Source organism: Magnolia sinica, chromosome 1 (assembly GCF_029962835.1).
Source record: "Magnolia sinica isolate HGM2019 chromosome 1, MsV1, whole genome shotgun sequence".
NCBI lineage: Eukaryota > Viridiplantae > Streptophyta > Magnoliopsida > Magnoliales > Magnoliaceae > Magnolia > Magnolia sinica.
Window position 1 is genome coordinate 114,714,407 of NC_080573.1, and position 16,227 is coordinate 114,730,633.

General features: G+C 38.7%; 1 protein-coding gene across 5 annotated transcripts in view; it reads left to right on the plus strand.

Annotated features, from left to right (window-relative positions):
- The window catches only part of LOC131254917 (uncharacterized), a 56,129-nt gene that overhangs the window by 35,392 nt on the left and 4,510 nt on the right, over positions 1–16,227 (plus strand). For 3 of the 5 annotated variants that reach the window (XM_058255622.1, XM_058255638.1, XM_058255633.1), the window contains exon 12: positions 4,799–4,894. The exons of the other annotated variants lie outside the window; for them this stretch is intronic. In XM_058255622.1, coding sequence (XP_058111605.1) covers positions 4,799–4,894 — 96 coding nt within the window. The remainder of the gene's footprint in view (positions 1–4,798; positions 4,895–16,227) is intronic. 5 annotated transcript variants of the gene reach the window in all.

Consider the following 16,227-nt stretch of genomic DNA (forward strand, 5'->3'; position numbering starts at 1 on the left):
GTGTTTATTGTAATTTTTGAACTTTCTTGAAGCTATAAAAGAGGGTGGGCGTGTGACCCTCTCACTCATTGGGTTTTGTGATAAAAAAGAGAAAAGCTCTTGCTTTCTTCTTACATCTTCATGCGATTTGGAAGAGAGATTGGTGCGAGGCTAATCTTCATCAACGGAGGTACGAGGTCTCCATTTATCCTCACACCATCTTTTCTCTTCCCCTCTATTAATGTATTTTCTTTGAATTCTTTGATTCTCCCATCCTAAGCCTTCATCCTTTCATAAACTCATATTTCCTTTATCTTTTAATATTCTGAAACCCGAACTGACCTAACCCATCCATCCCATGCCACGTGTGTGACCGTACGACCACACGTGTGAATCCTTCGGGTTGGCCGTACGGCCGCACCTTGCCTCTTTTTGATTTTCCATCTTCCTTTTATCAAAACCCCCTTCTTCTACCTAAAATCCCTAACTTTTCTACTTTCCCAAATTACCCAAACCCTAATTTTTACCATAGGTCGTATTAGGTTTTCTACTTTGAAATAAACTATACCCTATGCTAATTGGATATCCCTACATCTATTAGATCCTAGTTTCATTTTATTTAATGATCTTGTGTAATGATGTTGGTAACTTAGGCTAGGATCATGCATGATGTTCTTTGGTTTTCATGGGATTCGTGATGATTATGGCAATGCTTGTGTTTTTTTGTTAATTGTCTTGATTCTGCTACTTGATCTCACATGTTATTTCGTTCATGCATTGGTCCTGCGTCATCAAAAATAATATGCGGGTTCGGTTGGGTTGGTCGGGTAGATACATGCTAATATTTTCGTTATTACATTAATCTATTATATTTTCAATACACGTCTTATTTTTTGTACTTATGATTTTATTAATTATATATGTAGTTATTTATTGTAAAGAACTTCATTTTTTTTAAACAAACAAGCTAAAAAATAGGAGAGAAATCTGGCGTATCTTGTTAGCTCAAGTATTAGAAATAACGTGTACCAATGAAACCCGACAGCACTGGAATTTCTTGTGCTTTCAACACAGATGATCTACACTCAATTATAATTTATAAGTAACTTATATATTGATTGGGTTCAGGTTGGGTCGGGCAAACCTGAGGCCTCAACCCGAGCCCGGCCCAAGTTTTATCATGTTGGTGTTTATATAGCCCAAGCCCGAGACCGAACCTGATACATCATGCCCAAGCCCAACCCAATGTCAGGTCAGTCATGGGTCGGTTAGGTTGAACCCGCCCAACTTTCAACCCTATGCAGGGCTATGGCCCATGCAACATGCGAACTTTTTTGGCTAAAGACATTAATGTGCGAGCTTGGGCTCATGGTGAATGCTTCTATTAGATTGCGTTGTGATCATCAAGCAGCATCTTACATTGCCAACAATTCAGTCTATCATGACAGAACTAAGCACATTGAAGTCGACTGTCAGTTCATTAAGGAGGTGGAGCTAACAAGGAAATATGCACTCTGTTTGTCAAGTCCCAAGATTAAGTGATAGACATGTTTATAAAGGCTTTAAGTTGGGCTCATCTGGATAGATTCTTTGTCAAGATGGGCATCTATGATATATATGCTCCATCTTGAGGGGGATTGTTGATGCATTATGACCATGTGTGGTCCCACAGTTACTCATGTGGTTCTCACATGTTTGGGTTTATGTTGGGCCTTTTATATTTATTTGGGCTATGGTCTTTAGGCCTATAAGTCATGGTTTATTTTATCTTTTTAGTCAGAGGGTATAATTGCAATTTCTTGTATTAAGTGATTGCCCTAATTATAATAAAAGAGATGTGGAGGCATGTAGAGCATTCTAAAGTCTCTCCTCTCCTCCTTTTCCTCTTGCTTTTCTTATTCTCTTTTCTTCATCATTTACTACATTTCTAGACAAGGGTAGTTTTTATTAGTTTTTGTTCTCATAAGAACTCATTACTTATGGAAGCTTTTCAATTCAATGATTTCTCCCCTGAATGAAATGGTTCACTTCCTTTACTAATCTTTGACTAAATATATCCTGAAGAAACTCTAGTGGTGTTAATTGTTTTTCTTTTTTCTTTTTTAAATAAAATTTAATGTGCACTGCTGGTGAAGATATCATCAGAACTTCAATTTGACTGACTAGTAATATGGTAACCTTGTGTAAATGTGAATCAACTTTTCATAAAAGGGTGCACTCTAGTGGTACGGGTACCACTACCTTGCCGTGGTACCAGCTAGATGTGGGGGCCGCGTGATGCATTCACCATTCACACTATCTAACCCGTCCATTTTACATGTCACATCAAGAAACCCCTAAGGCCCAGTACTCTTCTTGATCCAAAATTGAAGTGGGCCACAGGAAAGGAAGCCAGCTGAGAGGGAAAGTTCACTCTTAAATTTCACAGGAGCACACCTAACTCATAAAACAGCTTGATTTTTTATTCGACCCTTCATCTGGCTTGGATGAAGGGTCTGCATAGATTGGATTCTTTATATACAACCCGATAGGCCCCTCACTATAATCAACTATGGGCATTCCCTCTCCACATATTCCATGTTCTCTGGCCCATCTGAGTTTTGGATTTGGCTGATTTTTGGCGTCCCCGGGGGGGGGGGGTAGGTGACACATGTCATGGATGGGGGGTTAGATTCCTAAAACACATCACTGGGTCCCACATGCGCACCTCTGTTACTAATAACTTGTAAAAGTCAATCACTCAAAGTGCCTTTAACTTATGTGTGTATATCAATCAGGAAAAAAGAAGACATGATTTGTGCATTATCTCTGTGTATTGGCCATAGTCACACACGGCATATTTTTCCCTGTTCTATCACATAAAGTAGCTTTGTTGATGTGTTATAGTGATGCGGACATCAGTGGTGCACCTTTTAGAGTGTACCAAAGGAGGCATCGCCGACAGAGTACCAGAGCGGAGGAGTTGATGTGGATGGATGTTAGGTCCATCAAACCCATTTTCTGATGCGCTACGAGTGCATGAGTAGCATGACCGCACCCTAACCATAGATTCATGGGTCGGATTTCACACCCTACCACACGGGTGCTTTAGTTTTAGGCATTTTTGTTCTTTTTCTTTGTTTTAGGGGCTTTAATGCACTTTCTTTATTTATTTCATCTGTTTGTTATTTTTCTTATTTTCAGGGGTTTTAGTGCAGTTTTACTTTTTCTATAGCTTATATATACATTGTGAGAAACCCTATTTTCATTATTATTGAATGAATAGAAATTCGTTTTTTTTTCCTTCCTCTTTATTCAAGAGATTAGGGTTTCAGGATTGGCCCTTAGTTATTGAGGATTCTACCTCGATTTCAGGTTCATTCTTTCTAGATCTTTGAGGTGCAGAAAAATGTAAGAATCATCCTCCTTTTCTTTTGACGACAAAAGGACCCGTACTTTCTTCATCTTGAACCCTTCATTCTTCACCTCTTTCATTCTTCTTTGGATATCTCTTTTCTAGTTTGAACGGAAAAGAATGATGATTAGTCTGTAAAATCAGATCCAAACTTGATTGTGGACCAACTTATGCTAGATCTGGGATATCCTCATATCCCTAGGTCTTCCATTTTTACTATTTACGCGATTTTATGCTAAGGGGCATGATCCTGACGGAATGACCTCATCTGTGTTGAAATTTACCTAATCCCTTTGATTAGAAAGGGTTAGTTGATTCATGTATTTATTTGAACATTCTTTAACCTGATTATACATGCATTTAGGATTAGGTCATCACATGTCCCTACATCATATAGAGAGTTCTCTTGACTGGTTAGAGAAACCCAGTCTAGATCTTCATTGTGGAGATGACCGTCAAGCAAACAAAGATTGTTATTAGAGGGCTTATCATCACCTTGATTGTTTGACTTGATTGTCTGAGTTAATCCAAACTTTCAGAAAATCCTGTAGCTTCCCGGATTTTACCAGATAACGACCACACATATTGCAGTTCATTCAAACTGTCAGATATTGCAATTGCCAACCGTCAGATATTGCAAACTGGCCCAGTTAATCCAAACTTTCAGATAGAGCAGAACGAATTTAATCATGCCAAAAGATAGCAGACACTAACAGTTTGCTGATCATGGCATTCCATGCATGTGGGGGCCTGATTAGGTGATCCAGACCATTGGTCAAATGTCTCCCACTGTGGATGAGGTATGTCCCCAAAACCTTCCAGATCGGATGATCCATTCTTTCGCCTTTTTCAAACCACTGTTGTTTCTTTTTCTTACCATCTGTTTGTAGCCAGGTGAATGAAGGGTTAGGATCTTTCAATCTTTAAGACTTTTTGAGGCATCCCCTAACCACTGTGTGCCCTTCAGATTTTTGAGGCATTCCTCATACAGGATGCTGAAGGGCTAGGGTCTTGACTGCTTTAGTTCATCTCCTAGTGTCTTTTTTTTAAAAAAAAAAAATTAATTAATTTTTTAATTACTGTGTGGGAATTCAGAATGTGTTTATTGGGACTTGCTAATATTGATGGATTAACTTAAATTCCCATTTTCAAGCTAAATTGTAGAAAATTTTAGATTTGACTAAATGTGCTAGATGTAACATTCTCGACAATATATCACTCCTATCATTTATAGGTTGCATGAGCTTCATATCCAACTTTAACATCCTTTTGGGGCATGGGAGAGATGGATGATCTGAATTATTAGACCGTAAGTGGTATTCAAAAATAACTATTTGAATTGATGTGGCCTCAGAAATTTGTAATTATTATACTATAAATAGAGCAGAATTACACATGAACTTGATTGTCTTCTTATTGCATTAGGTTATCTTTGGAGAAGATGAAATTGCATACCAAATTGGCGAAACTTCAGAAATACTATCAAGAGGTCGTCTTTGTGCAACACCACATTGTGTTCAGGTAATTTACGTACTATACTTGTGTACTTCTATTGTGCATCTTATCAGAAGCATCCTTTGTAGTGTATAATCATGAAAACAGATAGATTTTCCTTATGTTCATCCCCGGTGCTGTATACTTTGGATAAAATATCTTTTAATGATCGACTACCGATATCTAAAGATAGCATAATTGAAAGACTGCCCTGCCCATTTTGGTTAACATTATGTATTAGAGACGTTGATAAGGATTGAAAATAATCTTGATGACCCATAATTTATATAGGGCGTGCTCCTGTGGTTCTAGTACCATTGTAAGCTTACGATGGTGCCGGGTAGATGTCAAACCCATGTGATGTATTCACACCATCCAACCCATCTATTAGATTTGTTGCCTTAGAAAACCTTTAGGACCCAAAACTCAGCCCGATAAAAAACTAAGGTGGCCATAGCAAATGGAATGAGTTGGGAGGGAACACCCATGCTTGAATTTCACAGGGGCCTACCTTAGTACCACTGTAAGCTTACGATGGTACTGGAGTAGATGTGGGGCCGACATGATGTATTCACACCATCCAACCCATCTATTAGATTTGTCACCTTAGAAAACCTGTATGACCCAAAACTCAGCCCGATCAAAAACTAAGGTGGCCGCAGCAAATGGAATGAGATGGGAGGGAACACCCGTGCTTGAATTTCACAGGGGCCTACCTAAGCTGCAGAACAGCCTGAATGTTGGCCTGGCCTTCATCTGGACTGGACAAAGGGTCTAAATGGCATTCATTATACCCATTATTTTAAATATCGACGATATCAGCCAATATATCTTGCATCCCACCAGTGCGATACAAAACGCACTAGTAGTGCGATACATCCCACATGTTCGATCTGGTTAGCATTTTCGAATTTCAATCCTTTTATTTTATGTAAATCATGTTAAATTAGTGTCAAATTGTTACAAATCCATGATTTTTTCATGTTTTGCATGAAAAATCATGAATTGGGAGATTCGATTTCGAGATTTGGAGGAGATGGGTCAAGTTGCAGAAAATTGAAAAAAAATTTGAAAATTTTCCAGTTTCTCGCAAATCATTTGCGATCTTTGTGTCCAAACATCAAATCAAACATATATGTAACCTAATCTAGTGATTCTTCTTTTGCTTTTAAATGTATTGCTTGTGATTCCACGTCTTCTTATATTCTATTGGGGCACAAAACGAGTCGATAGGAGTTTGGGTTGTTGTGCATCAAGGATCCAAAATAGGCAGCCCTGCTCATTTCGCGGTCCTCTCTCTATCTCCCAGGATCTCCCATTATGCAACATTCTCCCATTTGCGCAGCCCTCTCTCTATCATATCCCTCTCTCTGGAAAATCTATTGCGCATGAATAGTGTTGCGGGCGAATAGTTTTGCATGTGAATAGTGTTGCGCGGTGAATAGTGTTGCGAGTGAATAGTTGCTCGGAATGGGGCCCGTGGAACGTAATCGATGCCTCCCACATGTGAAAGCCTATAAATACCCCCTCCCCCTCTCATTTGCATCATCAGAAGTTCCAGAGAGAGGAGCAGGTATGGGGCATGTGAATAGTGTTGTGCGGTGAAGTGTTGCGCGAATTTGATGGGTTTGTTGCGTGGTTGCGCAATAAAAGGCCTCCACAACCCTGTGCTTTAAAGTTTTGAGGGTTCTCTTCGCAGTTCGATTTTTGATGCATATACCTCTCTAGTGTCAACCCGAAGCAAAGGATCTTATTCCCACACAACTCCTCTGTCACTCTGACGGACATCAAATAGGTCGAAATGCTGTCGAAATCGCTATTGAATTGATTATCATTTCTTTCATTGCATAAATTCATTGTACTTTATTTTAAAATCAAGGGAAACACGAGGATATAATTGAAACTCAGAATTAATGAAATCTATGATGATGAATGTTTTTCTATTTTCTTTGTTAATTATTGAATGAGATTTCCCCTATCAAACCGCATTCGTTTCATGTCGAAACAAAATGGCGACTCTGCTGGGGAGAACGACTCATTCAATATTAACTTAGAAATTGTTTGAAGAACGGTTATATCAATCGGCGCTGTAGTGGCGACTCTCAACGGGAACATCCTCCCCTTCATCTCTAAAACAAAGTACAATTTTATTTCATTAAAGTAACAAATGCTCTGTTTCAAACAGCAAGTATTCCGTCCGGAGAAGGTTAAATCAGTTACGATCAAGGATTGGCAATGTTAGGTGATGTCCAGAATGGTTTCCGCTTCACCGATAGCACAACAGGACAATGGAGGATGGATAGTGGTGACATCTAAAAGACAAAGGGTTTGATCTTCTCCCATAAGAAGTATTGTCCTGCCAAGTACAGTTAGAGGGTTGATTATGCGAAATGTCACAAGATGCAGTTTTGCCTCAGTCACGAAATCATTTCATTCAAGGAGGATTGAAAAGCCCGTCACTCCCGAATATCTTCCAGTACCGCCAACTACAACTATAGAACCACAGAATCATTACGAATTCAGAAGAATAAAGGGAAAGCCGTTGTGACAAGCGAATGTTCGCTTACAACACCCCCCTCAAAGAATTTAACATGAACTTATGCACCACGGATATTGCGATTCGAGTCAATTAGTCCTTCGAAGCGGAAGTACACTAGTTTCGAATCAAACAACAGTTCTTCTTCCTCAACGGCATCAACAATGTAGCGCTCGCTTCCTACTTCAATATCAAGATAATCGAAGTATAAATAAACAGAAAACTTGTCGACAGATATTAATCGGCCTAATCGGCTTTCGTTAGATGAGCATGTGGCTGAAGAAGTCTATAATCTTCCGACAGCGACTGCCGTGAACAACATTAAACCACAAGTAGAAAGGCCACAACCACAAGTGGTTAGATTTCAAGGACCGACACCTAATATTGTTCAAATCGTGATGCAGGGAGAAATTCGACGGATGGTCACCGAAACCATTCATCTAGAGAAGGAACGAAATCAGAATAAAAGGTTCCGATACCAGACATCGTATCCCCCTGGAATGGAAGAAATGTCATTTCTCGTTAATTTCAAACATCCAGACTTTCATAAATTTAATGGGGACGAGTCACCAGGAGAACATATGATGCACTTCATAACAATGATGACAAATTTCTCTAGAATTCCTCAATATTGTTTGCGATTATTCAGGTCATCTCTGACAGGAAAAGCCTTTAGATGATATTTAGCTTTGGATCCAAGGTCTATTCATACTTAGGAACAGGTGCAAGATACTTTTATGTTGAACTTTTTCTCTTCCGACAGAGAAGTCAGTTTGACTGAATTGGCCTCTATTCGCCAAGGGGAAAATGAACCAGTCGAAGAATTCATCAGTTAATGGAAGGACTTCGGGGCATCATGTTAATATCTTACGGGAGAATCAAAACAGGTTAAGCTATGTTTAGGACGCATAAGACTAGAAGTGGCATGCAACCTGATTAGTGCAGATATACAGACCTTTTGTGATCTTGCTACAAAGGCTTGCGCTCTTAAAAAGACGGTTGAAAAGGTGGTTGCTTTTTACATAAAGTCATTATATCATAATCTTTATGAAACATCAGCCAACATCACTAGCAAAGAAGAAAAGAAAGAAGATTATCAGGATGACGAAAGAAATGATGATGAAGAAGATTGAAATAGTCATGCAGTTATGATGACATATAAAAGGTTTAGATAATATAAAGACCATTTGAAGTATACATTCGCGAGAAAAGACGTGCTTCCTATGATGAATCAGTTGTTAGCTATGAAGAGTATCGAATTACCTCAGCTAAAACATCTTGGAGAAGTTAAAAAGACGAGGAAATGATTATTGTCATTATCACCGTATATTTGGACATCATACAGAAAGTTGTAATTCCCTCAAGAAAAAGCTACAAAAGATGATCAATAAGGGAGAAATTGTGATGGAAGAACATGGCAGAAAGAGAAGAATGGCGAGTCCAAAACATTGATAATCTTTTGAGAAAGGGAACAAGATTTTAGTGTCGGTATGGTTCATCATGCTTATGGCAAGAAGAAAAGAAGAAGAGCTATGTAACATCATAATAAACAAATAATCTTGATACAGAGTAATCTTCAGTCATATATCTTCATGGGTTTTCATCCCTCAGCGAAGCAAAGACGAAGAATGATTAGTAAATGGAAGAGTCAAAGAAAGACAATTTCTAAAAATCTGTTCATGTACTTTTCAAGTAACGAGACGAAATTATCAATCCAAAGTAATTGTTGATTTCCCGAGATGATAATTGTTGATATCAATTTTTGTAGGTCAACATTTGGGCAAGAATCATTACCACGGCTAAATTATTATATATTAACGTTGAAGCCCTGGATTATTATTATGATTGGATTATTGCTATGGCCGACAAAAGTGGCTCCAAAATTATATATATATATTCTAAAAAAAGGAAGCCATGACAAAACTATTTATTAGCCTTGGCCATTTATCTGCAAGATTTATGAAGTGACAATTATATCCAGATTATCGGCAATTATCAGGCTTATAATGCCAATTAAGACACGAAGAGATTGAACATATATTCTTCACGAAAGATGATATACTGGGATTTCTTAAAGGTCACTAGACCAGGGCCAAGTTTAAATCCTAAACGAGATAATCAATATATTATCACTAGAGATTATATCAACAAAACTTATCAAGCCAGAGATCAGAATGAATAAGGCATCGGAATGCTTGTGGATATTCATCCTATCAAAATTATTATTCTTGAAAGGTAAAGAAGTTTTGATTGTAAAGATTCTCAGAGAAAATCTCATCCAATCAAAAGGGGGCAGATTAGGCAACAGTCATACAATAGCCGCAATAAGCATACTATCGCCTGAAGATTTATTACAAAACATCGATGATCACTAAGACATCGTCTATTGCGAAATATTATTACAGATTATCATTGATATTGCCATGATTGCTGTCAAGCTGATATTATCACCTCGACAAAATGATGTTATCATTTATCAATGAGCTATTATTATCGTCGAGCACTATCAGACGTCATCGCTTATTATCAACATAATGAAAATTGTATTCGCGTTAACGATATTACCGACTATCGATCATCACTGACTATTGCTGACTACACAGCGTTGATTATTATATAGCAGCAGTGAGTGCCCAAGAAGGCTAACCACGCATAAGCCCTATATTATCAACAATGGCAATTCATTTATATACGACAGCAGTGAGCACCTAAGAAGGCCAACCATGCATAAGCCCTATATTATCAGCAATGGTGATTCATTTAGATACGGCAGCAGTGAGCGCCCGAGCAGTTCAACCACGCATGAGACCTATATATAATGCTCCAACAACTTAAAGAGCTTAAACTATAATTGATCCTTGAGCCCTGCCTGAAATCAGCGGTAAACTATAATTGCTCCTTGAGCCCAGTCTGAAATCAGCGGTAAACTATAATTGATTATTGAGCCCAGTCAAAGTCAAGTCTAGTAAAGGTCAAGTCCAGTTAAAGTCAGGTCCAGTCAAAGTATGTCTAGTCAAAGTAATATTCGCTCCAACACCTTAAGAGCTTAAACTGTGGACCGAAGTTGACATATTAATCTTATTGATATGACTAATCTCACAGACTAAATTCTAAAAAGAATGTAACAAATGCAATGCAAAGTACGTTGACTAGCACGAAAAATGAAATGGCCAAATCATTGTCATATTATATATCGCAAATAAACGGAACATGTAATTCAAATCGTTATGCATTCTAATTATTTCAAAGACGTAAATATGTTATGATTATTTCAGAATTATCCATAATTATTCTGAATCTATTTTTGGAATTATCAATACTTTATGAGACTAAATTGGAAAGTTGTGATATCTTGAGATATTAATTTCAATTAATTTAGATGGAAAGATTATCACCAGAAATCCTGGATTATACAGGCCAAGAATAAAGGAGACATTCTCAAAGATTGTTGCAGCAGGAACAACAACAAAGAACAATTCCCTAGCCACGGAGTTCAAAGAAAGAGTTGTTGGAGCTGATCGAAGAGGTTATTGCAGTAGGAGCAGCATTGAAGGACAGTTCTCTGATCAAGTTACTCAAAGATGAAGTCGCCACAGCTGTTACAGCAACAAGTTTCGATCAAAGGAGAATAATGCGAATAAGGGAGTGAAAACTGCGGAGGATGCAGTTGCGGCCCTCTTAATAGAAAGGTGTTCTATCCGATTAATTGCTATGAAGACAGAGTGCTTTCATTGCCGCCATTATCCTCCCTATTGAAGCATTCACTCGGTACTTCTGACCAGGGGCATTCGGTCTTTCATCGAGCATGATCATTCAGTCTTTCGTTCGAGTGTGATCATTTAGTCTTTCTTTTGAGCGCGATCATCCAGTCATCCTTCAAACACAATTCATTTGAGCTCGATTCCTTTGACCGTGATTCATTTGACAGTAATCCATTCGAACACGATTCCTTTGAGCTTGATTCTTTCGAACTCGACTTTTCAGTTCTCCGTTCGAGCGATCCTTCTCCGTTATGCGACTAACTCTATTTTCATGAAGAATTCTTCTCCGACATGAAATGATTTTTTGTGTAGAAGGAAGATCGATCCTCCTTTTGATTTCATAAATCAATCAAAGAAGGATAGATGAGGCATCTATTGGGGCACAAAAGATGCACAAGTCGATATGAGTTTGGCTTGTTGTGCATCAAGGATCCAAGATAGGCAGCCCTGCCCATTTTGCGGCCCTCTCTCTATCTCCCATTGCGTGGCATTCTCCCATTTGCGCGGTCGTCTCTCTATCATCCCTCTGGAAAATCTATTGTGCGTGAATAGTGCTGCGCGTGAATAGTGTTGCGCGAAATGGGGCCCATGGCACGTAAATCAATGCCTCACACATGTGAAAGCCTATAAATACCCCCTCCCCCTCTCATATGCATCATCAGAAGTTCCAAAGCGGAGCAGGTATTGGGTGCGTGAATAATGTTTCGCGATGAATAGTGTTTCGTGGATTTGATGGCTCTATTGCGCGATCGCGCAATAAAAGGCCTCCATAGCCCTGTGCTTTGCAGTTTTGGGGGTTCCCTTCGCAGTTCGATTTTCGATGCATATATCTCTCAAGTGTCAACTTGAAGCAAAGGATCTTGGACCTACACAACCCCTCTGTCACTCTGACGGACATCAAATACGCCGAAATGCTGCCGAAATCACTATTATATTGATTATCATTTCTTTCATTGCACAGATTCATTGTACTTTGTTTCAGAATTAAGGGAAACATGAGAATGTAATTGAACTGAAAATTAATGAAATCTATGATGATGAATGTTCTTCTATTTTCTTTGTTAATTATTAAATGAGATTTCCCCTATCAAAATGCATTCATTTCTTGTTGAAACACATTCATAAATTATATGAATAGACATTGAATATACTTGCATTGATTCAGCTAGACAACGCAAAGATTAGGACCCCGTACAAAGTAAACCTATTATGTGTACTTATTTTTTTGTAATGTTTTGATTTATAAGTGTGTATTGATGTATTTTTTAACAATCACTGAAGTTTCATTGAAAAATTCAACCAATTTCCCAATGTTTCCCCATGTTTCCAACAACAGCGATACATTACACGATACAACTAATATATCCCATGCGATAACCGATACGTATTTGTATCCCAAGAATGCGATACATAACGCGATACCGATATTTCGAACACTAATTATACCTAATCAATACGGTGGGCTCTCCATGCTAATCAATGGTGGACATTCTGCCTCAATATGTTCTTTCTGTGGCCTATCTGAGTTTTGGATATGGCTGATTTTTGGGCCATGGGGGGTTTTCGGAGGTGACACATCTTATTATGGACAAGTTAGATCCCATGAAAACATGATGGGCCCCTGCATCTGCTTGGTACCATTGTAGGGTGCCCATTTATAAAAATTATGATCCCATGCGATTGTTTACTAAAATGAGATGAAATCATTTTTAAGTGACAACCAAACAGGGCCTTGGAGATTTCTTTGCCAAAAACTACTAAGGATTTCATGCTCAACGAGAAAGAGCCGTGTCCCATAAATTTCATGCAGTGCTCCAGCATAGTTACAATGTTATTGTTGGAGGGCAGAAGATAAATTTGCCTCTTTGACTGAAGATTACGGAAAAGGTGGGTCCGCCACGTGGATGCTAAGTGGAGTCACATGTGTGAGATTGTTGGAGGATTTTGTGTTGCTCATGCCAACTTGGTACACATTGCAGGATTCAGGACATTCATCTGGAACTAACTGTGGACGTGAGATTGCCGCGGACCGAAAGTTTGACTAGTCCACTCATCATGTTGGCCATAATTGTATGAGAAAAAGATTATGGAAAAATGACTTATGGTCCAATTCTACATGCATTTCTGGACTAAATCAGTGCCATGCAAAAAGTGGGTCCAAATTTGTGTCACTATGCACAACTATGATGAATGGTTGGAATCTCAGACATGTGCAGTGATGTTCCATGCCAGAGCATGTGCCTCAAAGTACACTTGGCATTCCTCTCGCATGCACATGCCACATTGGCATAGATGCCACCTTTTCACCCAATAGATGAATGAGTTAGATCTTGTGCATGTATGCACCATTGTCATGTGTACATGAACTGTATTTGAAAATATAAAAATGGCAAAATTAATGCTGACTTTCCTTTCAAAATAACCCTAAATTGGTACCAATTTAAGTAACTTTTGACCACTGAGTAAGTAGTGGTTGTAGCTCTATTAAATAAAAAGGTAATGAGAGGAAAAACAACCTTTTTTTCTTTTTTTCTTTTTTGTTTTTGAGAACTAATAAGATTTTATGAAGAAAAGAGCCAAAGGTTGAAGAATACAAGCAGCAAACTGTAACAAACCAAATAAAAAATAAAAAAAAATCCAGGAGCAGGGAGCCCACTTCTTGAGATACGTTAAGGCCCTACACAGATAGGCGAGATAGGCATACCCACTTTCCTAAAACAACAGTTGTTCCTCTCTCCCCCAAAAGACCATAAACGAACAAGCAATGTCAGCCTCCCTTTTGGCTTTCCTTTCTTTCGGGACCGCCTTAATGCTGAGCGTGGAACAAACCTTCCATAGACCTCGGCATCATGCACCGAATTTTGAATGCCTCCAGGATGCCGCTCCAAACATCCCAAGTAAAGGAGCAGTGAATGAAGAGATGATCTATCGACACAACATCATTCATGCATAGAAGTCACTCATTAGGGAGAACCATGCCCCCTTTTCACAAGTTGTCAATGGTAAGCACCTTTTTCTAGCGACGAGCCAAACGAAGGCCTATCTTGGGCGGATCTCTGTTGGACCATATTAGTCCTGAATAGGAGCAACTCAAACCAGATGACCCTCGGGAGATCATCATACTGAACAACAATTTGACAAAAAAAAATTCATATCTATCTCTCAGCCAGAGTAGTGAGTCCATCATACTCGGGGATGGGTGAATACCTTGGAGGCAAGATAAGAGGCTCAACAACTCAACCACCTTAACATCATTGAGATTACGCCTACAAGAGGTACCCAAGGACCACCGTCACCTATCTTAGAGAAACACTGGGTGATTGACAAATCCAGATGAATAGAAAGGCAACGAGGTTGGGGAACTCTGATATAAGCGATGATTCCCCGATCCAAATCTCGTCCTAGAACCTAACTCGCACCCCGTCACTGATTGAGAAACCGATTCCCTCGAAAACTTTGCAGCCAGCTAGCCAATAACCTTTTAAATGTAAGAAGCTATGTGGAGGGAGGAAGCTTTGGTCCACCAATCCAATGTTGTATTTACCTGTGATGATGGCTCTCCAAACGCTATCCTCTTTAATCTCAAATCTCCAAACCCACTTGCCCAATAAAGCAGACTTCACATCTTCTAGCTGCCTAATACCTATGCCACCTTCCTCATATGGCTTGCACACTTCCTTCCATTCCCACAAATGGAACTACCATGACACCTTGCTAGAGGAAATCCCTTCTCAACCTTTCAATTCTAGCTAAGACCGAGGACAGACACTTGAATAAGGACATGAAATATAAGGGCAGATTCGTGGTTTTGATGAGTGTAATTCTACCACCTAAGAACAGATTCTTGCTTTTCCATGACAAGAGCTTCATCTCCTTTCTCTCAATGACGTCATCGCACAGGTGTTTCGACGGCTTGCCAACACAGAGGGTGGCCGAGATACCTGGAGGGGAGTGAGCCAGCTTTGTAGCCGAAAACTTCAACCATCCTTGAAACTTCTGCATTAGACAAATCTATCTCGAGAATTTCACTTTTGGAGATGTTGGGTTTCAGCCCCAAGACAAATTCAAAGCACCTCATGATTTTACACAAGTTGTCCACCATAGACTTAATAGCTCCACAGAAGATAATCATGTCATCTGCAAATTGGAGACGGGAAATCCTGAAAGTGGCATTCTCTACCTTGAACCATTCAAAAAGATCCACGTCCTCATCCCTAATCAACATTCTGCTCTGCACCTCTGAAACAACCATTTACAGGAAGGGGGAAAAGTGATCCCCCTGACAGAGACCCCTCGAAGCTTGGAAGAAGCCAAATGGGGAACCGTTAATTAAAATGGAGAATTTAGCCAATCGAGCACATGCTTGGATCCACTTACTCCATCGAGCCCCATAGCCCATCCGAGACATCATATTCAAATAGCGCCTATAGCGTACGCTACAGGGATCGTAGCATATGCTACGACTACGTAGAGCGCGTAGCGTACGCTACAATGTTTTTTTTTTTTTTTACTATTTTATTGTTTTATTATTATTTTCATGTTTTCTTTGTATCTAATGTTGAGGAATGTGACACTTGTATTGTACTTGATACTTTTAGCCTATGGAATGTTTATTTCTTTTCATAATTGTAACTTGTGGTTTCAATTAGACATTATTAATTAAAGTGGTTTGCTTAGAAAGTTGTTGATGTGATAATTATTTGATTTGGTTTATATATGTGGATTGGCTTTTGATAAATGATAACAAATAACTTGTTTGAACATGCTTATAATTGATAAAATGAATCATCTTTTAGGCATTTTTTTATTTTTTTCCCCTTTTTTCCACTATTTATTATATTTGTCCTATTTTTAAATTTAAAAATAGAAGTATCTTGTAGCTTATGCTACATGCCATAGAGGGCCGAGCAATACACATCATGCTACCGCTATTTAAAACACTGCACTCTTAAAAACAACACTAACAATTTTGCACTATAAATAGCTAATAATATTTTGTTTATTTGATGAATATTTTGCTTAATTGAAAAAATAAGGATTTTCTAATAATTTGTATTTTATAT